At 32.0% G+C, this 27,659-nt stretch overlaps 1 protein-coding gene across 7 annotated transcripts in view; it reads right to left on the bottom strand.

The window, feature by feature from the left end:
- tmod (tropomodulin) overlaps positions 1-27,659 on the bottom strand; it is a 515,016-nt gene that overhangs the window by 201,945 nt on the left and 285,412 nt on the right. For 2 of the 7 annotated variants that reach the window (XM_012279169.2, XM_076539661.1), the window contains exon 10: positions 24,504-24,799. The exons of 2 other annotated variants lie outside the window; for them this stretch is intronic. In XM_012279169.2, the coding sequence (XP_012134559.1) occupies positions 24,675-24,799 (125 nt within the window). In that variant the 3' untranslated portion in view covers positions 24,504-24,674. Of the gene's footprint in view, positions 1-24,501; positions 24,800-27,659 lie in introns of those variants that run through there. 3 more of the 7 variants (XM_012279167.2, XM_012279177.2, XM_012279178.2) reach the window with 3 other exon arrangements.

Raw genomic sequence — 27,659 nt, 5'->3', positions numbered from 1 at the left:
AGTCTTGTTTTTCTCTCGACAAAACTAATACTAAAATATGATTCTTTATTTGAAAAGAATTATCAATTATCAAAACCTAATTCATAGATTTAACTTAATCTAACCTAACTTATAGGTAACATAACCTCGCAGAGATTTTTATATGTACCTATGAAAGTGATATGAGTTAAAATTTCAAAAGAACTCTGTCGTTATATTACAGCGATTAATTTGCTATGTTACGACTGAACTTTTTAAAAATATTTATAAGTTCCAGCCATAACGATGTAAATCATTACGTAATTAAATAAAACTTATATTACGTTTATGTTAACTGTATATGCGTCGTCGTGCCGACAATATTTAGCGGCGGTCTCTGACGCGTTAGAATTTATGACAATTCTCAAAGTTGGAGTGGACTGTATTAACTGATTGACTTCGAGTTTAAAACAATAACGAACTTTATTAAATCGTGAGTGATACCGGACTTGTCTATAAGTTGAATATATGAATGTTGAACTTTTTTTATCTAATGTATAACTTCTAATGTCTAACGAAAGTTTTCTAATATCTAACGAAAGGTTTCTAATGTCTAACTATCCGACGCTTTTCCGCGATCCAGGAAAGCTCGGAGTGGGCGTTCACACTTCCTCAAACTTGGAAGGGATAGCAAAAATGATGTTCCTATTGGATGACAAATATTGAGTAGAAGTGGCAAAAAAGTGACGTAGAGAAAATTGGGTTTTACCCAAAATGACCGTAGCGAGTAATAAACCTAAGGAGTACCTCGACATGAATGGAAAGTGCAAACAAAAGACTACGACTACGGCTAAGGGTTCGGACCCCAGATGTACTGGCAATAAATCAAGAAAAAACTGGCTAGAATGTAATGACTCCTTGGGTCCTATTTCTGCTAAGAGTCAAAAGCTATTGAAATTAACAAATGTTTTCTGAAGGACTTAAAAATTACAAACTATTGTGCCCAAAACTTGACCTGAGGTCTAATCCTCTCTAATATGTATTCTACAACCTAACATTAACAATGGTATAATCATTAAGAAGTTCAGTTTCTATTTCTTCAGTTCAGTTTCTTATTTTTCATCGAGTTAGATCGCTTTTATAATTACCGTCACATAAGTGCATGCTTACAACTAAACAAAAAATCTAAATCTTTTCAAACTTTTCCTTGTTGTATTTTTAAATAAACTTGAATTTCAAAATAATAATTTTCTTGCTAAAGAATAATGTTAAACAGGAGAAGTAAAGGACACTTGGAAATCATAATAAATGATCAGAGAAAAAAAAGAAAAGTGAGATGAATTCATCGATGTTCGTTCATTAAGATGACCAGGCAAGGAGTTCCGTGTTGGCGCTGATTGTGCGGACTAATTATAATTTCCAGGGACAGTCAGCAATTAGCATCCAGCAGCTGTCGCGGACAAGTGCACCAGCTCATCGCGGCTGCGCGTCTCATTATATTGTCTTTTGTCAGGGCTGTGTAAAATGGCCGCGTATTAATGCGCGCTCGAATAACAAAGGTAATGGCTCGTAGTCTGCCATTCGGTCTCATCGTCTTCAGCTGTTCCTTGATATCACTTTCGAGACTGAACAAATCATTTCCGATTGTGAGCCATTCAATTGCGCAGTTACATTTCCGTTACGTACCTCCGCTACTTCTTATTGATTTTCATTTGTTATATTATTTTTACTTCTTTGTTACATTTATTTCATGCAGGGTAGATGCACTGTACGTCACTTTAAGGATTTTTATAATTCTAAATAAGTTTGTGTAGTTATACATAAAATAGAGAAGCTTCTTAATAAAATTTAGAATCTGTAGCTGTTATTTAGAAGGGACATAATTAATGTATTTAAAAATAATAAAGAATTCGTTTGGTATCACTTAATAATACAGTCATCTTGTATCATTTAATAATACTGGAAATACATTACACTTTATCACCGTTAATTTACCCATTAGATCACGTGTTGCTCTATCGAATTTAAATTTCGTTCCGACTAATCACCCAGAGCATTACTAACAATAAATTCAGGGGATTTCACTATGCACAACTTACCTTTTGTTAGAAAAAATAGAAAACTATTGAATTAAATTATATGTTGTTACAAAAAGTTAAAGCTTTACAACGACTGATAATATAATGCAATCACGAATCCAGTTAAAATAATTTCTATAATCTACAACGTAATTGAAGGTTATAGAAATATCGCACTAAGGTAAGAGCACAAGTAGTTATCACTGTATCTGTTACGATGGCAACTCGACAATGATCGTTGCCGGCGCGCGTTCACCAACGCGGATTTCTTCCTCGGAGGAATTTGTAGGGTTCCTCTTACCGATTAGGCTCGTCGGTGTTCGCGGCCGATGTTGTCAAAATTTCAAATGGCAACACCTTTTTTTGACGTGGGTCTCCGCACGATTGAGACCCAAGAAAACTCGATGATGCGGATTCGAGATATGGAAGATAAGTGACGATCCGTTGTCGTCCTGTCGTCCGCGAAACGTTCGGACGTCCGGAAAGCCACGCTGATTGGTTTTCCGAAATTTGTTAATTTCCCAATCAGCGTGGTTGTTAGATTCTAAATCCCACCCTCTATTTCGGTCTTAGCCAGGTCGCTAAGAGAGGGTGGGGTGCAAGCGCGCGTGTGTGTGAGAAGACCCAAAGTCCTGCGACACCGGGGTTTTTCCCTCCAGGTAGGCCCTCGAAGGCCAGGAAAACCGTTACATCGTTTGCTCGCGAAATTACCCTTCGGGAAGGACCGAGTTTATGACATGAGCTGAGCTGTCGAGAACAAAACGAAACTAAAAATTTCGAATCTATTATCTGAAAAAAGGTAAACGACTATTGCTAGCAATCTAAAATATTCAAACTCAAAAACAGCTGTTCGTAGAGGCCCTATCATAAACTCCCTTTGGAAATCCTCACCTCATGTTCCGTTAGCGACGGAACAGTATCAGTACTTGACACTTTTTCAAAAAAAGTAAATAAATAAGGAAACCACAAGTTATAAAACATCAAACCTTATTAATCTGTATACTGTCACGCTTCAGTGGCTTAATTGCGAACTATTGTGCATATCCACTATTCAAAAATGTAATAGCAACTGATTAATCAAACTTGCGCACGGCTTTCACGATTTTTCAGCGTTTTCTTATATAAATCGCTAAGGATTTGGTTAATATGTAAGTATTGCAAGTTTGTATTATATAATAATTGTGAGTAAAAAAGGTATTCCTTTATGTTGTTTGAAACTTAGAAAGAGGTTTATTTATTAAAATTGACAACAAACAATGCTAAATTGTCTAAATACACTCCGTGTGAACTACCGAAACTTGTAATGGTCTGTTATTCAGTAGTTGACATGGGGTGTCAACTATTAAATTACTACGTGTGAACTACTGATTTTGTTCCTCTGTCAATTTTGAGATGCCTCCTACGAAAGGTAACTCCAGAAGTTATACACAGATGCAAGCAGCTGTGGAAGATGTCTGGTTCCATAAAACTCTGTATGAAACGACAGCTAGAAAATTTAGTGTTCTGAGGGCAACTTCAAAATACAATATTGAAGGCAAATATCCAATTAAAAAAAAAAATGGCTCCAGCCAAAGTATTGACTGATGCAGAAGAAAATGCAATAAAAAACTGACATGAGGATAACACCGATATGAGGAGTGTTCGAACTCTACATATTAAATATTTATTATTAATTCTTCATATTAACCCTTAATTATTGAATATTTTTTTTTGTAAATTTATTTAAGAATAATCTTTTTTAAATGTTCCAAAAAATTCTGTATTTACACATTATCAAGACTAGTTCATTAATTGGATTTTCTCCCTATGTCAACTACTGAAACAAAAGGATGTCAACTATTAAATTTTCTGTTTTCGCTGGGTGTCAACTATTGAATCAAACTTTACGTTTAGAAGAAAAAAAGAAACAATTTACAACAGCCAGCAGGAATGAATACTTATTGTAATATAATAGAAGAATAGCTTGTGCAGTGACTGCTAATCGTAAATTTTCCATAAAGTGAACTTAGCCTGAGCTATGTGAACGAATAGATAAAAAATTCCTTAAAATGTCAACTACTGGTACCTTTACTATTGCACAAAGTTACAAACTATTACAGAAAGTTGAAATTTCATCACGACTGACAACACAAAACATAACCTAACTCTGCAGCTATTCGAAACGTGAATCCGAAGCTTTTTAAATAACGAAACTCTCGAAAATCAAAACTGTTAAAACTTGATGTGGTGACCTTATTTTACAATTGGAATATTCTATTTTAAGAACCGATGTCAACAAATTTTTTCAAGCTCGCATACATCACGCACTCAACAGTTCTACAATCAGGATCGAGTGTCAACTTACTTATACCCTCGATAATAAAAACTAATCACCGAATATTCATAAAGCATCACGTACTAAATATTTGGAATACAAGGCACGAATCAATATTCTGAAGGTACGCTACGATTCTTTATTCATTGATTTTCTTATCTGGGTTTCAAGAGTTTCGAATCACGAAAATAGTACAAAGTTTCGAATCCTCGAAACTCGATACTTCCTTTGTTTCGAGAAATCCATTCCTAACTGCGAAATAACGTCTAACTATACGTTATTATAAGAAAATCAATGAATCAGAACGTGTTCCATCAAAATCCATCACGCGTACTTGAAAGAACTCACGGATTCGGATTATCTCGCAGCGAAACGTTTGTTTCATTTCCCATGGAGCCACGTGTAATTTGCTTTCGCAGCATGTTCTCGGCGATCCACGTATTTTACGAATTCGATGCGGCCTTGTTGAAAGTCGTGAAATTCCCCACCGGAAACAGTTGGCACGCGCTACAGAATTCTCAGGAGTTGCGATCGTGACGTTTCCCGTAACGCTTAGCTCATCGTGGCTACGTTGCGAAACAATGTTCTTTGAACACGGTCGAATCGTTAGAGCTTAACTGCCCCTGAAATAACGACTCACCTTGTATGGGTTGATGCACTTTGTTTAGGACGTCTCCTGTTTTATGCGCGCCTCCTTATCTCCTTATATCTGATTATTATAACGCTGAAATAGCTACCACACGGAAATGTTCTCTAGTAAAGCTTTGTTTCCTTCGTAACCAGGCAACGTTGTACTCTTCACCATCCTTACCTTTACGGAAGATATATCCTTTCGTAATTTTCTTCGCAGAATTATAGCCGTTGATAAAGAGATGATACGTGATTTTAAATCGCGAAACGAAATGCGAAATGTGTGAAATAATGAAATCATGCAGAAGTATTTAACATTTCCTTATTTAGATTAAAGTAACAAAAGAAAAAATTATTTTATAGTCGGAATTGTGATAATCTTTTACGTGTTATAAGCTGTATCAAATTTATTATTACAGTTAATATAATTCAAGCGAATACAGTGGCTCTTATTAATATTCGGGCACCAGAGTGTCCATTATTACACTCTATATTTAACCAGAATTAAATTAACATGTTAATTGCTTTTTATTATGATGAATTCTCTTTTCAATGAGAACGCAAATTTTATTTATTTACATTAATTTTTTTATCGTATACTGTAAATATTTATCCCTAGATCGCAACATCTTCAAGCCTTTATATTCTTATATCAACAAATACTTATATTACTATACCTCTAGGTATTTATATTCTCAGATCAATATCCAGGGTGGCTCACCATATTTTGCCATCTAGATTTGTGTCATTATTATTACTCATAGCAAACAATGTTTTAGACGAAGTTGAATGGTTTTGAGAGGGACATATGCTGTTGGTATATTTGTTTTGTAGGTAGACGTGTAAAGGGCATATGAAAGTCATTAATGTTTTTTTAAATGGAATCATGTATTTTTTACTGCATCAGCTGATACTCCTTCATATTCTTTACAAAAAAGTATTGATCAAATTTCACTGCTACTGAATAACAAAAAAATAACAAAAACTCACAATTCGTTTAGTGACACGTGACCTCTCAAAGCATGTAGAAAAACATTTGCTGTTCAGCTAGGGCAATTCATAATATTGACCAGAAAGTCACGATTTCCTAACAAGCTAGAATAAAATAATTTTAAGAAAAAAAATACACCGACTTCGAAATGCACTAAAAAGTATAAAATAATTTCTATTTCCTAATGAAGTAATTTCTATTTCATTCAATCATACAATTACGTAACAGATATGAATGAAACCTATTTACTCGTTAGGTATTATATTAAATACATTTCAATCTTTTCGGAGGCGGCGCAAAATTAAAAGATTATTTTGAATATGTTATTTAATTTTGCGCCGCCTCCGAAAAGGTTGAAATGTATTTAATATAATACCTAACGAGTAAATAGGTTTCATTCATATCTGTTACGTAATTGTATGATTGAATGAAATAGAAATTACTTCATTAGGAAATAGAAATTATTTTATACTTTTTAGTGCATTTCGAAGTCGGTGTATTTTTTTTCTTAAAATTATTTTATTTCACGCTTTTTATCGGCCGACAAGACGTGTTTGTAGAAACAGTAGAAAATCAGCGACTGCATGTTGACTCATACACCACCAGAGACACGGAGGCATACGTAGAATTCAATACATTAATAACAATAGTTTTCGCTAATAACTCGAAAACTAAAGCTTCCCCTTAATTGCGGATAAGGAAAAAGTTGTTCAGAATCGTGTCCCTGATAACATATTAAAAGGACATTAAAATCGTCCAAAGTTGATTTCAAAACTTTTCAACAATTTTTCGCTAATATCTCGAAAACTAAAGCTTTCCGCGAAATTTTTATATGAACAAAATTGTTCAGAATCATGTCCGTGATAAGATATTAAAAGCGCACTAAAATCGAGAAAAGTTTATTTCAAAAGTTGTCGGTTTTTTTGCAATAACAACACTTCGCAATTAAAAAATGAAAAAGTTTTTGATAATGGTACCAATGGGGAGTCAGAACCTACTAGATGCAAAAGGTTTCGTTCCGATCGGTGCATCCAGCTAGGCGTAATCAGCGGGCACACATAGAAAATAATAAAAAAAAAAAAAAAAAAAAAAAATATATACTGATCGAATTGAGTAACCTCCTCCTTTTTCGAAGTCGGTTAATTAAAATATCTCCTAAACTAATGATTTTTTCACATAAATAGATTAATACCTTTTTGTAAAGAACATGAAGGAGTATCAGCTGATGCAATAAAAAATATATGATTCTATTTAAGGAAAACATTAATGACCTTCATATGTCCTTTACACGTTCCCCTAAAAAAAATATATACCACCAGGATATACCTTTCACAAAACCATTCAACTTCATCTAAAACATTGTTTGCTATGAGTAATAATAGTGACGCAAATCTAGATGGCAAAATGTGGTGAACCACCCTGTATTTCTAAATTCCTAAGATTCTATAGTCTTAGATTCATCTATCACTAGTCCTTTAAATCCCTAGATCCTTACATTTCTATATTTCTGGACAACTACAATCGAAAATCTCTCTTTCTTGCCTTTATGTCCTCTGAGTTGTATGTCCCTATAGTCCTTTATCCTAAACTTCTAAATCCCAAGATCCCTAAATATCTTAACTACCTAAACCACTATGTCTCTGTATCGCAAAAGTCCTATATAGTCCTGTATCAATATATTCCTATATCTCTATATCCTTAAATCCTCATTTTACCTTTCGCTTTATTTTTACCTTTCGCTTCCAATATCAGTAAATTCTTATGTTCCTAGATGTTTTTATTTCTATAACTGCTATAATAAAATTCTTCACAATTAAAAATTATTCATTATTTCTAAAGTATTTGGTGTCATTCGTAATGTGTATTTCACGACCTATAAGTAAATTAAATCCAGCAATGAAAATATTGTTCTTCTTCAATCGTCATCGTTGTATACGACATTTCTTTTTACGATTGTTTAAAATAATCATCAACTTTGGTTACTTAAATGTAAAAAGCTTGAAAGTTTAAACTCGTTTGAACAAACAAAAATAGTTTTACTATTTAAAAATTATTGATTTCGAAACAAAATTTTGTAATCTCATAGTTTTGTTAAAGCAATAAAAATGTTTCTACCAAGTTTCGAATAATAAAATAGTCTTCAAAGCCACATTAACTCTTAGCAATCGTAATATATAAGATTACAGGAGTTTTTAATGAACACCCGGAGACAGTTTAAATATTCTTAACAAGTAAGAGTTGCTAACAATTATAATTATCAACTTCGATCGTCTATTATTACAAAATCTACATCGTCTTAGACCATGATTACAGTGTGTCAACGATCCTCTCAAAGGGCTAGCATCCAATCTACTGGTATTTGTTGTGATATCTTGATAAATCGACCCTGTAGATCAGGTGATCTTTGTCTATCCGTCATCGTCATTCTCCTGATGCTTCAAGCTGACGCGTAGAATATCTGGGAAGGGCCCACTTGCCAATTAACGAACTTATAATTAGCGCACAGAGCTGACAACTTTCCCGGACATGGGATTACAAGTTTCCTCCTGGCCGGAAGCGCATGCTTTGTCGCCACCCACGGATAATGACTGTTATGTCCTTTTGAGGCCGCATGTATACTAACTCGGTTGCTTTCGGGTGTGGCAAGTGCACCACTTCCGCCACGCCTTCGTTTTGTTCTAGTTCCTTCAGATTTTTCTTATCTTCTGGCTAATTCATATCGCTACCATCAATGACTTCGTATCTTCTGTTACGATGTGTTGCTATTTTAGTACAAACGTACTGAAATCATTTTCTAGGTGGTGTAAAAAAATGCTTAAAAATCGAAGCAACTGTAACATTCTACGAGTAACGTTGTCCCGAATGAAATGTAAAAAAATATCGATTTGCAGTTATTTTTATAAATGATATACTTTCATAAAGAAAGAGAAAAGTTGTTTATTAATAATTTTAACAAGCTATTACAATTATAAAAATATGAAATCATATTCATATTTTAATTTTAAAAAATTAAGATAATAATATGTATAATCAGATATCGGGTTTTGTTCACTAATTTCAAAAGTCTGAATAAATTACGGATTAATAATCATAACAAAGCACGTCTATTATAAAAATATAAACATAGTCACTTCATAGTTCATATTAAACAAAATATTTTCAAACTTTTAGAATTTTTTAAAAATTCATTTTGCGTTTAAAAATTCTGGAAAAATTCACAAACACGTACGCTGTAGAGCAGAATATTCCAGATTTTTTTCAAAAATTTCCATACGGTACAACAAAATGTAATATAAAGCTTAAACTACAAATTGCATTTCGTTCTGTCTTTCTAATAGGGGTAGCGGCTTGATACTTGGCAGAAATGAATTCCTTTGAATGGTCTATTAACTGGTATATTCATTGACGAGTATGTTCATTGATTAATTGAGATTAATGTGTATATTCACTGATATGTTCATTGAGTAATTAGGTCTAAATACACTTTTGATCCCTTTATCCGGTCATACCCTTTATTGAAAATCATTTTTAGTGAAAATTTTTTGATTACTTCATTTCCTTTGCTGGAAGTATCATATGTAAAACTATTGTATGTATGTAAAGAATAATAGATAATAAATAATACGAATAATAATAGTAAAATAATTGTATGTGAAGTTACAGTTCATTAATGTTAATTTAGAAATAAAAATATAATTACAATATTGTAAAGTTATAATCGTATTACTACTAAATTTTCAACTGTTACTGCAGCTTAGTTAAATTAATAATAAAGTTAGTTTAATGTAAAATGGTTTACCCATTTACCTGATGATAAGGTACGACTTCTGTTGTCCTTAGGTGTTTTAATAAACGAGCGACTATTTATTATTTTCAAATGCTGTAATCAAAAAGTGAATTTTTATTATTTTTATTCGCTTTAATAAAGTAAATGATTGTTTAGGACAGAAAATTTTCAATACTCTTAGTTTACTTCTTTCATATATACATTGTTACTAATAGTTATTTAAATCGTACTGTATGATTGTTACAATATGAAATATTATGGACTTTGAAGTTCGTCAATTTTTAGATTGTGGAGCTTAAATATTGCAGAATTCTAGAATTTTTAGTACTACCAATAATTTGTATATTTCTTTTTTATTCTTACAGAAGTTGTAAGAATGTTAGTAATACTTCTTTTATTAATGATATTTATATTTAATGTTATATACATATAGTAACATCATTACCTGGTATAATAACTTTAACAATTAAAGTTTTGTTACATGTTTTCATTAAAGAGTTATTAATTAAAATTATTCAAGTATAAAAGGTTAAAACTATTCTTAATACGATCATCTTATTTTCACACATACAGAAAATATATTTTTCGTGTATTTACTCATTAATATGTGTAACTATTGTAATTTGAACATTCTTATTTCTTACATAAAAATAATGTTAAAAAATATTACATATATAAAAATAAAAATTTGTATACAAAAAATCGTTTTGCTGCTGACTGCTTTTTAAAATTAACTGATTTGTGAATAAATAGGTCATCTCACAAGACTGTTAGGTAAGATGGGTCACACACTGCGGTAAGATGGTTCTATTGATTCAATCAATACAATCCTGGCACGTGAATAAGTTAACCTTTTGATATACATATAGCACAAGACTTATGTCACCATTTTAAGTAGGGGTGGGTTTCTTAAAACGTCAAAACCTTGAAACTCTTGAAACACAAGAAAGTTTCAATAATTTGAAACTTTGTATTACATATTTTCGTGAATCGAAACTCTTCTAACCTAGATAAGGAAACGCGTGAAATCAAAAAAATTAAAAAATTATTAAAAAAATGATATTTTCAAAGTTAGCCAACCTAATAATATATATTTTACAATCGTGAAGCAATTCTTAATCAACAGATGTAATTCCTTTAATTGCACGTATTCTACATCATTATGAAGATATTACACTTCGCACAAGTACAATTTACGCGTTAATATCCTCCGTGCGTCGAATACTGCCACCAGTACGCGCCCATAACGCGGATTAAATGCGATATCTGACTCGAACGGCATATTTTTATACAGGCACCTTTGGACCTTCAAATTCTTTTTTTAAATAAGTTAGTGTAAAAAATGTAATATAATACAATTTCCAGAATATTACATATAGAAATCAGTTGTGCACCGAACGGAAGATAGAAAATGTACGTATAACTTCAACGACAATAATATTTTTTCCACAAGCGAAATTAAAAATTCCTATTTATCCGTATTTTGTCTTTTGATCTATAGTTTACATGTGTAAAATTTGATCAAAATAGTACAAAGTTTTATTAAAAAAATTTGCAAAATAATGTTAATTTTTAACATATTTTTTAAACAAATAAATTTTTCAAAAATCCACTTAGGCCATATTATTGGCCTTCTAAAACAGAAAAATTTGCACTTTTAATTTTTTATCTAGGCCTAATAGTTCCTGAGATATTCGAGAAAATATGTTTTGCAACTCCAACTTTGGGGGCCATTTTCACCCCTTCAGCATGGACGATGGCCGATAAAAAAAAATACGTGTCAAATATTTTTTTGCGTTCTATATCATACTCAAAGCGCATCAAAATCGGCGATTGGCGATTGGGTAATGTCCCTTGTTAGATCACAAATTCCTTAAATTCAAAGATTTTTAGATTCTTAAATCTCAAACTCCCAAAATTTCTAAGCCGTGAGATCTCTAAATTCTAAGTCTTCTTTTCAAGATTTCGAAATCACTAGGTTTCTAAATTTCTAGATCACTAGATTTGCAAATTTATAGATTTCCAAACTCCTAAATTCCTAAATTTTTACATTTCTAAATGCCTGGATTCCTGAATTCATAGATTCTTATCTTCTTGAGTTTCTAAGCTTATAAGTTCGTAAATCACAAAATCATTAAATTACAAGATTCCGAAAATCCAAAATACTTAAACTCCGAGATCTCTAAATTTCGAGATCTTTAACCAGTTAATTGTGGCGATCTTTTTGCAAAGTGCGCACCAGTGCGTGTCGTGATAATCAAGTGATGACGAGTTAGTTCTCAAAAATTTATCAATCCATCTTAAATCATTTACACTTTTTATTTCTTTATTTCATTTCGTGTTGACCTCTAAGCATTTTAAACATATTACAATTTACGAATATAATTTAGCTTTCGCCAAAATTACAATGTAAATATCAAATTGTAACAAAATTTTACGCATGATGGATATAGTCGTCATGACAAAATTATAGTCGTCAAACACACTTAACTGATTAAATACTAAAATCAATGAATTTATAAATCTTAAGATCTTCAAATCCATAAACCTCGAAATCCATAGAACTTCAAATTTACAGATAAAAATTCTAATAAAAATCCCAAATCAAAATCTCAAAATCCCAAGATCTCTAAATTTCGTAATCCCAAAATCCTTCAATTCCAAAATTCCAGAATTCCTAAATCTTTAAATATCTATATCCCAAAATTTCTAAATCTCAAAATTCCTAAATATCAAAATTCCAAGATCTCCAAATTTCGAAATCGTAAAATCTCTTAATCCACAAATTTCTAAATTCCAAGATTCCTAAATGTGGAAATCCCAAGATTTCCAAATTTCGAAATACTAAGCTTCCTAAATCTCTAAATCCCTAAACCTTAAATGTTGCTAACTATCAAGATTCCTGAATCCCAATATTCCTGAATCCTAATGTCTCTAAATTTCATTATTCCCACATCCCAATATTCCTAAATCCCAAGACATCTACATTTCAAACTCCCAAAATCCCAATATTCCAAAATCCTAATATCTCTAAATTCCAATATCCCCAAATCCTAATATTCCTAAATCCCAAGACCTCTACACTTCCAAATTCCAAAATACCTCATTCCCAATATCCCTAAATTCTAAGATCCAAAAATTTCTAAACTTCCAAAATCCGAAATTTCGAAATCCTTACATTCTGAATACATGCGAGGTGCGATCATTAAGTTCCGGGACTGGTCCCGTATGTGCAGATAAAGTCACGTGTTTCAAATTTGGCTACTATCCCCTTCAAAGTAGTCCCCTTGTGCAGCTATGCACAGATCCCAGAGCCTCTGCCATTTTTGGAAAGCTTCCTAGAAGTCTTCTTGTTGAAGCGTGTCAAGCACCTGCTGCGATTCGCGTTGAATCTCGACCACCGTGTCAAATCGGCGACCCTTGAGCTTTAATTTCATTTTGGGAAACAAAAAAAAATAACGGGGTTCCAAATCTGATGAATACGGAGAGTGAGGAAGAACGACAATTTTCCATGTTTCTCTTTGTTTTTTTTATGTCCCTCTGTTCCAATTTGGAATCCATCGTGATTTCGCAAAGGAGAGCGTGCATATGCTACCATAAATTTGTATAACACAGGATTCAATGAAGATATCGCTTCCAAACTTCGTGCCATGTGTTTCGAAGATTGTTATTCTTATGTTTTACGAGAGCATGTCAATCGTGTCATTCGTTTGATCACAGCAGACACAATCCCGGAACTTAATGATCGCACCTCGTATATTCCTATTCCTACATCAAAAAATCTTTATATGTTCATATCCCTAATTTCCCAAAATAGTACACTTTATTCTTACCTTAAATGTCATATTTACCGCAGTATTATGTAATCTTGTGTAGGTTAGAAATGAAACATTTTCAAATGCGAGATCTACGAAGAACAAACCACTGTGTACATTCAAACATCGTGTTATATTTAAAATTACCCTGAGATCTTGTTACTTCAATGAAAAGGATAAAAACTTTCAAACGAATTCAATTGTTCGCAAAGGTATCGAAGAGAAATCGTGTATCCAATCGATAGTTTCCGACCGAGGCGTACTTCGACTCAGCCAACTTGAAAATTCGATTAAGAGACCCGGTATGGAAATTCTTTAGGAATGTTCACGAATTCCAAACTGTTCAATTCACAGGAGGAAAAATTCTTGACCGTTAACGAATGCCTTAGGAAGTCATCCATTATCAGCAAGTAATTACAGCCGCTTCTGCACGAAAAAGATAAAAATTTGTAATATATTTTATATTATAAATATCAGTTAACCCATACAATTCTTGAAGTTTTAATTGAGAGATATACAGTTCCTGCACATCGAATACACTAAAAAAATTTTCAGCATTTTTCACGTTTCCAAAATTAAAAGGTCTGTATAAATGATATAATTTATTAGCTACTAACATGATACACTACTATTGTACATAACATTATTAACACATGTTAATATCTTGGATTTCCACTCTTTGCTTTGGTGACAGCTTACATCCGGCATGTTCCGTATACATTGATCATATGCTTTATATCTTCATTATTTTTTCAAATATCCGTAATTCTTTTAAACTCAGACAATATGGTTGAAGAGTTGTAATCTAGTCTTTTGAGTAGGCTTCAGACATTTTCTATGACATTCACCAAATTCCACCTCACGCGCTATCCATACTCGAGTCATAAACATAAACTCTTGCATAGTTCTTATTCGCTCATGACTCACATAATTTATTATCACGATAGTAACAAATTGCTATGTTTGTATCGTTATCAAGGTATTTGATGATTAATTTTGCATGGCCGAAGATAATTTTCCATATATGACATAATGTTATAACCATAAAAGTGAAATTTTCGTACGTGGTCCAAATTCGATTGGTATATTTACTATTTTAAAGATTGTTCTCTTATGAAGATGGTTGATATAATTTTTTAAATTTAAAATGATTATGGTAATGTAAGAATAAAATTTGGATACTATTATTAAGCACCTGAATGAAATTATAATACTACAGATTGTAATTTTAAAGATTAACTCCCTCGACAAATCGAAGAAGACCTTCGAGTGTTTGAAGAAATTTCTCGATGAAAAGATCATCGCTTTTAAGTTCCAACTATTGAATAGAACTTTGCTTCCAGACTCTTTCCTTTTTTTGTGAAAACAAAAGAGCACTCTGACCTTATTAATATAATGTTATTAAAAGGAAGTCTTAAATGATCCATTTTACCAATGTTTGAAAACGCTGAAGTCGTAAAATATTCCTGAGCAATTAACTGTCATTGTTCTAGAATTTGCGAGAAAAGGGCAGTACAAAGAACTTCAAACAATTTTTGAAACTACGTTAATTAATAATTATTTTTTTTGTAATTGAATACTTAAAGTTACATATAACTTCTTAGGTTATTAGTGATCACATTTGATTTGGGAGTGTGTTGTAAACCTATTGGTATTACATTTGATAATAGAGACCGATATTTATTAAAAATGTTAAAATTTTCCTGCACAAATTTACATTATGTAGCACACTTGTTACATTTGGTATGTTATATTGCGTCCTTTTAACGCCGTAATTGAGGCACTGAATTAGGATGTGGTCAATGGAAATTTGTGCATTGCACACATCACAGATCGTTGGGTTTGATTTAGTAATAAGAAATGAATGTGTCAATTTGGTGTGGCCAATTCTTAATCTAGGTACTATTACTTGATCTTTTCGATTTATAAAGATTGTAGGTGATGAAGTTTTCTAAACTGTATTCCAAAATTCTTTTACGGCTTTGATGAGGTGTTTTTGAAGGTCTTGGTTGGGCACAGGTATGAGGAGCGTTTCGAATGTTGTAGTGCTTGCCTCTTTTGCTGCTGAATCTGCTTCTTCGTTTCGTCTAATGCCTATGTATGATGGAACCCAGGAGTATAAGAGATCTTTTCTAGTTCTATTAAACATGGCATTTTTCTCAATAATGTCCTGAATTATTGCGTTGTTAGTTTCCAGGTTTTGTATAGCGGATATAACACTTTGGGAGGACAGCATAAGCTTTACTAGTAAAAATTGTGTAAGAACTTGGTAACTTGAATAGGAGTTTGTTACTAAATATTTTAACAAAATTTGCAAATATAAATGAAGAATAAAACTAAAGATTTCAGCTGAAATTAATTTTAGCTTCATACAATTTTTCGAACTACAAAAATGTCTAATTTGACATTTGATTCTTTCTTTAAAATTTTCAAAATCTTACAGAGTAGATAAATATTTATATTCATAACAATTTTAAATTAACGATTCAAATTTTTATACTCGAAGTGACGTAAAATTGATAATTTAAATTATTTCAAAATTACACATTATTGCAAATATTATACTACGAGAATATAATTTATACTAATAAAAACTAATTATTTTCAAAAATTTTGAAATTAAATAGAAAATTGAAATATCAGTTCAGATTAGTAATATTTATAATTGAGAATGAAGAGTAATTGATATACTCATTTTTTTTCTTGATGATAGTGATGATTATGAACTATGATCTAAAATCGCTGAAGCTACAAATTCGATTCAGTTAAACATTCAAAAAGTAAATGAAAACAGGTAATTACCAATATCGTTAAACTTTTATTAGGGTCACAAAATGTTGATTTAAGGCAGTAGCTAAAAAACTGAATTAATAACCCTCCGAGTAACCAATATTCCGTGTTGTTCTACCCATAGTTATTTCTAACCAAACTACTAACTCATCCTCAACGGGCTATGGGTTAAAACCACAAATTATGTTAACTCTTTGGGATCCAGATGTGCTTCTAAAGCACAAACCTGATTAACTATTATTTAGGGTGTCCATTAATTTCGACTAAAAATAAAACTTAAACCTAACTATTTTATCAATAAATTTATATGTTACGTCAGTATACATATTGAATAAAACTTGATTTCTAGGACTATATAACGAAATTTTTGGGTAATATTTCTTTTATTATCGACATTTCTTATATATTTAATTTTAGTAAATATATATGTTATATTCACTAGTTACAAATTATTAATAATTAATTGTTCTATGAAATATATTGTTAATTATTACTGTTAATAATAATGACTTTATAATCACTATTAATAATAATTTTATGATTTTATATTATTAATAATAAATTTTGTGAAAAATTGAAAACTATTAAATACAAAATAGATTTTTATTTCAAATATGATAATCTGGAAATTTAAGAAATAAGAAAATTCCAACTTTCGAATTTAAAAATTTCTAAGTTTTCAAGTTTTCAAATCTTCAAACTTTTTAATTCAGAATATACAAACTTTCAAATTTTTGAACCTATAGCTTTTTAAATTCTACAGCTCTACAAATTTCAAATTTAGAAATAAATTTATAAATTTTCAAGTTTACAAGCTTACCATTTCAGGAATATAAAGAAACAAAAATTTGCAAAATTAAAAACTTGTCCAACTTGTAAACTTTTAAATATCCAAAATTAAAAATTTACAAAACTTTCAAATTACAACTTCAAATTAAAGTGTTCAAAACGTATTCATCCGTAAATTTAAAGACTTAGACACCTAGATACTTAGAAATTTAAAAATTTCACATTATTAAATTAAAAAGCCCTTTATCAGTGCTTGCAAGATGTCATCACACCTCTCTGTTTTTGCATGCAAATATTCGCATTAGTGTTTCAACTAATTACACGTAATAAGAAAACGACGCTATTTATCATCGGAATAAATTACTTCTATGATCACGATATCCATTAACTAGAAAAGAAAGAACTAAAACAAAGAATAAATCTCGCGCTGAATTGTAAGAACGACGTTAAGTTTGGCCACGAAAAGCCGAACAGATTAAAGGAGGCGGTACGATAATGGAGGATGGTTTTTGGAAGAAAAAGGAGCGATTAAAGCATAGCAGAGCGTGGCTCCTCGTTTCACGACACTTTGTAACGAGAATGGATGCGGGCGAGCTGGAAACACGACGCTTAAAGTTGAAACAAAGTTCCACAGTAAGGTACGTGGTCGGGGATAAAACGACATGGAAAATGGGGATGTTCAGTGTGTACCCTTTGAAGGGTACGCGGGCACCGAATAAAAGAATGCATAATTGAATAAATGGAACGATCCAGCCGAAGGAGTTGTACAGAACAGCGAGATATTCTTTTAAGTCGCAAGCAAATTGAGGTGGTTCGTGCTTGCATTTGTAATCGAATCAATTTCAACGAATTTCGTTGCGAGATATCGAAGATATCGACTTGGAATCGTGATATTTATTGAAATTTATTGCCACGATTTAATGATGAGATTTCGGAGAGCGAGGAAGGTACAAATGGTATTATTGTATATTGAGAGGTATTAAGTACTATTATTTTACGTTGAATGTTTTGTGAAATGAATATTTGGTATATATTCCCAGAACTTTATTCGTGATGTTGATTTTTGTGGGGTGATTGTACTCTATGGGTGTTTTGCAGTGTCTATCACTATGTTTTTGCCAATTTATTTCTTCTTCTAAGGGAGTGTTCACATTGTGTTGGTAACTGGCGCCAGTAGCCTTGCCAGTTTTCTTTCAGAATCCGCAAATCTCTATTTCCCCAAATTCGTACATCTGCAAATACCTACATGCGCAAATCCCTACATCCCCAATTAACTACTTCCCCAAATCCCTGCATCCCTAAATCCCTAAATGCCCAAACCTCTACATCCCCATGTTCCTACATCCTCAAATTTGTATATCTCCAAATTCCTACTTCCCCAACTCCTTACTTCCTCAAATTCCTGCATCCCAAAATTCTTACATTGCTAGTTCCCTATTTCTCCAAATGCCTAGATTCTGAAATTCCTACATCTCCATATTCCTACATTTCTAAATCCCTACATCCTCAAATCCCCACATCCCCAAATGCTTATATTCCCAATTTTCTGCTTCCCCAAATCTCCACATCCCCAAACTCCTACATTTCCATATCCTAACATGTTCAAAATCTCTACATCCTCAAATCTCTACATCCTTAACCCTTTCACTGCGGCGTAATCTCGAAACAATCCATCCACAGGAACGGTGCGTATGTATGATATGGAGAACTAATTGTAAGAAGACACAGAGAATAACCAGTAAAAAGCTACTCTGGAGTATGTGTAAATCAGAAAGTCAAATCTGAGAATTAGACCGCTATAGGTTAAGAATTTATCTGTGGTCTCCCTACAAAGTGTTCGAATTAATATTGCTCACTACGAATGCATTCATCAACGAATACGTCTCGCATCAATCATTTATCGCATCTTGTAACTGCAATGTCAGAACAAATATGAAAAGAATTAATTAACACTCGTTTGAAATAATTGCGAATACCGCAGTTCGTATGTTCCAAAGAACGATTTGAATGAATCGGTAAAAAAGGAAAAATATCAAAATAGAACAATACAGACGGTGTATATTTACGCCTTTCGTGTATATCAATAGACGGCTCAGGACGTATATTTACGCCTTTCATAGTGAAAGGGTAAAATGCATAGATTACCAAATTCCTAAATCTCCAAATCCATAAATTTTGGATTCAAGTTCAGAACACCTTCAAGTTCACAAATTCTGAAATTCTTGTTAGAACTACTCGTGATATAGATATTTTCTTATTAGAACTCGTAAATCTTTCATCATACAATAAGGTTTTTAAATAAAAGCTATATGATTTCCACGTTAGTGTATAGTGCTTTCTTATTTTACTCTTTTATTGAAACTTCAATGCTGGCTTTAGTTTTTTTTAAATGAAATACTAAATGATTCGAACATCCTTGCTTGTTATATTCTTACTTGATACTTGTTTATCTTTTTAATGTAAACAACAATTATATTAGAAAATTTTCAAGAAGAAATAACCATTGAATATGAAGGACACAAAACTAATGAACCACTATACAATTTTGTTCATATTCATAATTTAATTATTATTTTTAACTTATTTATGTGCAAGTATTTCAATAGACACGTATGTTGTATGTTGCAGAGAAAAGTATAATGAAGTCCTTGAAGAAAACAATTCTTTTAAAAGAGCTGGATGCAAGAATAGAGTTTGAAATTGCTAACATAGACAATAGCAATATAATTAAACATTTCAATATAAGGTGTTTTTTATATTAAATCTTTACATTAAATTTTTATACTAAATTTTCATATTAAATTTTTGTATGTGTTTTCAATTACATCCCCATCGCTCTGCCACACAATAAGAAATGCAATTAAATTTTTAAAAGATCCAAATTAACGCGTTAAAATTTAACCACGTTATGACATTATGAAAACAAATTACACGTATGACAATTATTAAATTTTTAATTTTGCACCATAAATTATGAACCTTTAATGCAAAACAATGAATTACTGAAGAGTAAACATTTTCCATGTGAATTTTACAAATTACTAATAAAAATATTAATTGTCTACATTATTTAATTTTTCGGAGTATTTTTATTGTTAGCAGATAGCAATTAAAACTTTATAGTTGAAAAGTTTGATGAACTCCCTTGAAATTAATTTTCTATCACTAACTGCTACTATTGCATATTCTATTCTGACCGTACATTACATTTATAACTCTACAGATTTAGATAATGCTAAACCTACCACTGAATAATGCATATTTACTACAAAATTAGCACGTTAGCTGCCACTTCAGTTACCGAAGATTAACACTGAACTTTCCGTTCAGGCCGTGTCAATCACTGGTGATTGACAATGTAAAATATATAAAATAAAAAAAATTAAATGGTTTTAAATAATTACCCAAAATTTATTTAAAGTTTACTTCATTTTTATTTATTACAGGATTGTATCCTTGTATTTAATGTATTGTTATATATTCAATGTATTTAAATATTTCTTTTCACAAAATTTTAATGGATTTTATTTTGTTGTGTGGCCTGACCGGTATTTCTTTTTAAATGCGCGTGACAGCTAACATGTTGTGAATGGAGTTAAATAATACATAAATAAACGATAAAACAAATTAATATTCACATTGAAAGTTTATTTTGATAAAAATTAATGCAGATTTTAAGAACACCACATTAACAAATTTCGTTTAATAAAGTAAAGAATTTATAACACGATCATTTCACCACTGTGGTAGTTTTAGTTTTAAACAATTTTTGTTAAATAAGTGTCTAAACCATAAGACAGCACTATATCTGTTATCTATTGTTTGAGTAGGCTCAATAGAAAATCAGCCTTGTAAGAAAATACACATTCGTAGAATTAGTAAGAACTCATTCAAATTCGTAAAAATTACGCCTATAATAAACCGTATATTCTAACATGTTATGCTAATGTGAATATGCTGTAACATGTGTAACGACCCTGGAACCTAGGTTCAGATAGTTACAAGCGCTAGGAAGGTAAAGAGCGGCTTTTACCCACTGAACGACTCGTTTTCGCAAATAACTAATCTAAAGAATGTGGGATTCGTGTGGTATGCGGTTAAGGAGTGAAATCCACAGGTCAATATCTTTCAACAATAAGGTTTATTCAATAAAACGATAAGAAATGAAACTAACAAATAACAATAACAACAAAATAAAGAAAAGTATATAGATTATAAATGATTAATTAGAATAAAGAATTAAATAGCATTTGAAATAATAATAATAATAGAAATAATAGAACTTGACAAATTAAACAATATGTAATAGATAATCGTGAATTTAACGAAATGAAACTCCCTGGTTAATACTTTATATTGGATCGTATCTAAGTCTGATCTCTGATAAAGTTAACTTCGCTTTTGTAATATTAACTAAATTTGGTATTCTATATGTATACTGATTACCGACTGTCGAATTTGATAGATGTGGTAATAGGCTCGTAATGTACTGTCGATAATTGCCTAATACTGTCGATAACTAATTATTCTTATCGGTGGGTACAATACTGTCGTGATGACGAAGGAAACAAAAAAGAAGATTTCTCCAGAGACGTTACACATGTATCTTTAACCTCGTAGGCACAGCTGAACTTTAACGCGGCGCCGCTTCTCTGTACAGCAGAGTTCAACGCGAATTACGCGTAAACAATACAGCGCTATAATGTGTGATGAACAATGCTGTTCCCTACGCGAGTACAATGAAATGAAGTTTTTGATGATTAAATTATAATTTTCCTCAAAAATATGATATGTATGTAGGATCGAAATAATCGAGGTTGACGGATAAATATTTTTTTGGGATAATGATAACAAAATAATTTTAATAACTCAAAAAAAGTACAAAAATTAATTACAGACAATTATGCGACAACTTTTCGGACAATGTACTACTTCAACCGTTACGACAAGACTGACCCGTGACGCCATGCCGTTTTCCTCATTCTCCCCCAATTCCCGCGTAAAAGGAAACAAATGCCATTCGCTCCTTTGTCCTCTCTCTAATTTTTCGCGCCACATCATAGTAACGCCAAATTCTCTTGGCGCCAATAGTCCGAGTCACCCGCTCACCCGATCGCGGCCGATCGTATCCCACGACTCCCGAACAAACCAATCCCTCATATACATATATACTTTAACTTTGATAATTTACTTTTTTAGAAAATGCGTGATTCTCAATAGATTGTAACTGATTTCGGTAAATATGTGAAAAATCTTCAGTATTATAAGAATAACATTTTTGTTTTGAAGGCATATTATAAATATATGAGTTTCAAATAATTATTTATAAGTTTTTAATGTATGATATTTTTTGAAACAATCTCCAATATAAGAAGCACAAAACAGAATGGTTTTTTGTTGCACGTTTCACAGAAGTTCAGTGTTTCTTTTCTTCCTCTAGACAACTTAGGGCAAGAACATACTAAGCAATCATGTTTTCCTTTAATATCAAGGTGCAAGATATGTAGTTTTCCATCTAATCTATCCTCATTGTCTGTTCTTGATGGAGTTCCATATCGTGCAGTTTCGCCTTCTCGAAAATTAGAATTTCGACAGCTGCCATCATTGTCACCTCCCACGTAACGTGCGACCGCAGCGCCAAAGTTGTGTTGTCACATGAAAGGTGACTTACGACCGATGAGAGTTAAAAGGCGCAGAAACGAGGGGGAGGGGGGCGCCGCTCGCGAACTGAATCTAAATCTAAAAGGTTCTATAATAAACACATTTCCGACCCAGGCCGTTATTTTATTTTCTGAAAGTGGGGTGCCAGATTTTCGGGGTGCTGTGCATTTTCATAAAGTTTTTTTCTCATCTTAATTTTCATACAGTTAAGACATACTTCCTTATGAAACAGAAAAATAGAACTTATGAAATGAAAATAGTTTCAATGGCAAATATGTATATGTATTGTATCTTCTTTAATTTAATCCCATAATCTAATAGAAGTAACGTACTCTATTTTTTGGTTGATTTTTATTGCCTTTTAGTGACACGCATTGTCACTTTTAATGACTTGAAATGATCGTATCTTATCGGCCAACTCTTCAGTTAATATATCAAATATAAAGCAATGGTTCTTGTTTTTACTCATATAAACGATATTACGAATTTTCTAGCAACGAATGTTAAGCAAAAAGCTAGCAATATTCTTTCGAAATTTACAATCCATTTCCCGACACGACTTTTCACGAACAGATCTTTTCCCCACAGCCCGATCGCATTTCCCTTTAAAATGGCACCGATCAACGCGAACGTTGCCCGATGTTGATTTTAGCGTTCACGCGGAATCGCTCGTAGAAACCGGAAATGAAGCCGCGCCACCGTTTCCCGCTGATCTGCATTTGAAACGAGCACGAATGCCTTCGATGCTTTGTTATTTGCCGTTATTATTCCATTGACGAACCCTTATTAAACTGTTGCTGCGATTTCAATGCGTTCGATTCCTAAATATATTTTTTGGAGATATTTCTCTTCTTTGTTTCTGACAAAAAGCACGAATCATGACATATTATAGCAAACTCGTCGCTACTCGGACATGATTGAAAAATGTGAGATTTCCTGCTATAAAGTGAAGTGGGGTAAGTTCATAAACGGGGCAAGTGTGTATACAGGCTATTTTTATTACAATATGAGCGAAATTTCTCCGTTTAGTATGTTTGTTTACTTGTTTTGTTTCACTATATCCCCTCTTATATTTTAGCTAAGAGTACTTGTTTGCAGTATAGAGTACTTGCATAATGCAGTAAAAAGCATTTTATAGCAGATTTGTTAATAATTCTGCTCTTGCCCCATTGCACACGAAATAAAGTTTCAAAGTATTTAATTTCAAGTTACGCTCTTACCCCATTTTCGGGGAAAGTGCAGAGTAGTTGACATTTTAAACAATTTCCTATCAAAATCAAAATGTACAAGGAAAATTAAGATCCTAGTTAATATTAATTAAATAGTAGTAATTGTGCAAAGCGTTCGATATCGACAGCGTTAAGTATTTACATAGCAGACTGAAAATACTTACGTTTAAATACCAACTTTACACAAACCAGTCTGCACTTACCCCACTTCACCTTATACAGGAATGTACACGTAGGTGTATGTATAGGTAAAAATAAATAAACGTGAGTAAAATTTGAAAAAAATACAGCAATAAAGCTTTATGAAACAAATGAGATTCGTAATTGCTATACATAATGAAAAATTAAATAAAATATTATAATATAGCAGGAAACTCGAACGCACGTCTTCCACTTCTGAATTACTGAAATTAATCTTACAAAAAATTATCATTTCTACTCCTTATTTATTTAGATACTGTATTACTTCTAACTAGTGCGACACACATTGGAGAAAATTATGGCTTCTAGATGGTCAGCTATTGATTTTACTCATTTTCCCGTAAAATCTAGTGGTATTTTTTACCACTGCTCTATGAATCATTGTTTTTGTTCATCATGATTCCTCGGCGGTGGTTTGCGCTCGCAACTGTTTATTTCTGTTCACAGTGTCTAATGGAGTTTATATCCGGTGATTGGAGTGATATTTCTAGATAATGTGGAGTATCCACATAGTATCCATTCTCTAACGATTGCGACGTTGCTTTGGATCGCTGCCCTGTTGGAACATAAATTTATATTTAATCCCAAATTTCTCAGCACTTCGAAAAATGTTTCTTAAACATATTCAAGTATATTCAACTACCCATAATATCATCTATAATGTAATAATCACCAACGCCGATATACAGCTCCATAACATGCGCGATTTTTCTCCGTGTTTCAAGGTTGTTACATTTTTTTCTAAAATTTCATATTTGACTTCCTCCAAACTTTTTTACTAAGTGTATCAAAAAAACAGAATTTGGACTCCTCAATAAATAGGACACACTTCCAAGAATTTTCTGATTTTTGAACGTAGTTTTTAGCAACCTCTAATCTCTTTTTATAATTTTTAGCAGTAACTGTTCGTGCGATGGGTAAATAAGAATTTTCCGTCGGCTGTTCTCGAAGGTTGTAAATCTTTGACTCATTACGTCTCCACAACTTGTTACAGTGACGGAGATTATATGTTGAATTGTTTAGGCTTGATATTATAAAAAAAGATGAATATAGTGGTTCAAAGACCTTCGCACTGGTGTGTCCAAGTCAACGAAAGTTGTAAATTATCATCCCACAAGGTGATAGGTTTCTTCGGTGTAGTGGAAGCAGTTGATTGTGAATTAGTAGTGTAATTAGTTTGGTTGTGAATTCGTGGAATCAGTTTGGTTGTGAGTTTGTAGTGTAATTAGTTAATGAATTCATAGTGGCCCACGGACCTTCACACTGGTATGTCCAGGTCAATGAAAGCTGCGTTATCCGCCCCACATAGTGCGAAGGTTGTAAAGATGTATTGTGAATTCGTAACAGAAGTGTGTAGTTGTGTTGCGGGCTCGTGTGGCTCAGGGATCGTCACAAAGCTGATGAGATCAACGGAAGCTGCGTTATCCGTCCACCTAGTGCGACATATACCTTCGTGTCTTGAATGATAATTCAATATCACTTGAATCTCTTATATTGAATGTTACGATGAGTTTGTAGTTCTTTTCATATATCTTACATGTGTGTTGGTGTAATATTTTTAAAAATATAACGTTTTCAAAACGAATTAACCTCTTCCGGTGCTTTGACGAGTCTCACTCGTAACGCACTTACTGCTCAAATGTGACAAACCTTGTTCAAATATTGAATACTCTATAACTTGAAATTTAGGTCCAACTATGAGTTGTATTATCAAGGATCCCTTAATATAAAATACACAGAACATTTTAATTTTCTTTGTTCGTTTTAATGTTATACTTCTGAATAGTTAGTTTTGACTGACGCGTCTGATAAATAAATGTTACGGGAAGGAGTTAATCATTTATGTTAGCGTTGTATATCCAAGAGAGTTACATTTACAATTCCTATTAAAATAATATCAACGATTAAGTGAATAATATGTGTCTTCTTATTAAGAATGAACTTAAGCTATTTTCAAAATAAATGGATCACATAACCTTTTATGTAGAGTTTTTTAAGAAATCAATAGTTTGAAATAGATAATAAAAACTTTCGCAAAATTATTTAAAACGTCCTTGAGAATATGCGTGAAAATAATTAAAATTATATAGTGGTCCGTCTTACCGCATAATTATTATTTTCCAAGTAAATTTATAATATTGTGGTATACCTCCCTTTTCACTCAGCGCCTCAATTTTTCATTTTCAGTAGACATTTTCTCGTAAAATAATTAGTAGGATGGTTAAGGGACAAGTTCAAAGACAAGCTGCACATAAAGTTTACATAAACGTTACAAGTTTCATCACGAGCTCTTTCCTCGAAGAATTTCTGAGGCGCCGATGTTCCACGGTCGATACCAACTTCCACGACGCATCGCCTTTAATTCGATTCCCGAGTTTCCTTGTCATTTTCTGCTTTTTGCCTTTGCCGTTGCTCAACTTAGAATAATTACGCGGGCGTAGAAGGTGGAGCAGATACTAACAGCTCGGCTATGCTGCTTGGATAATTACTTGATGCTGATAATCGGTTTTCCGACTTCTTGACATCCTGTTTTCTTTTTCATCGTTTTCGAGACAACACGTAAACGAGTTTCCATTTTCCATCGATATCGGCTTTTTATTCATAATTGCTACTCTTCTATTTAATGACTTTTTTTCGCGTGCTGCGGGAGATCTCTCGATTCAGAATAATGTCGGCAATGAAGTTAATATAAATAAAGGAAACAGTGGTCTGTTGTTTTGATATGCTGTCTTAGTAAGAGACAGGGCAACTGTCAATTGCAATTTGGAAATTTAGGAACGGAGAAATTTAAAAATATAAATTGTTGGTTATGTAATTATGTAACGTTTAAATAAAAAATTTATAAATACCGAAACTTGGGATTTTAGAAAAAGAATAAGTTAGAAATTCAAAAATAAAGAAATTTAGTAATACCTATAAATATTAAGAAATTTAGAAACAGAGAAATATAGAAATATTGAAAAAATTTAGAAATTTAGAAATTTAGGAATTTAGGAATTTAGGAATTTAGGAATTTAGGAATTTAGGAATTTAGAAACTTAACAATATTCAGAAATTTTTAATTTTAGAAACTCAGACATAGATATTTCAAATTTTTTAATTTAAAAAACAAAAGTTTCAAAAACTTAAGAATTTGGAAAATTGAAAATGTCGATTAAGAAATTTAGTTTAAAAATTTAGAAATTTGATCTCATAGAATTATGGAATTTTAAGAATTTGAGCTTCTGGAAATAAGGAAATTTAGGAATTTAGAGATTTGAACATTTAACATTTTAAAATTGATATTTCAGAATTTTAGAAATTGTAACGTTTAGTACATTAAAATTAGAATACATATATGAAAAACTTTAGTATTTGGAAATTTGAGATTTGAAAATTTTGGTAACTTTAGAAATTATTTGGAAACAAATGATTTA

The sequence above is a fragment of the Megachile rotundata genome, chromosome 14 (genome assembly GCF_050947335.1).
Source record: "Megachile rotundata isolate GNS110a chromosome 14, iyMegRotu1, whole genome shotgun sequence".
NCBI classification, from domain to species: domain Eukaryota; kingdom Metazoa; phylum Arthropoda; class Insecta; order Hymenoptera; family Megachilidae; genus Megachile; species Megachile rotundata.
Note: the sequence above shows the minus strand (reverse complement) of the source record. Positions and strands in the feature narration are given on the sequence as shown.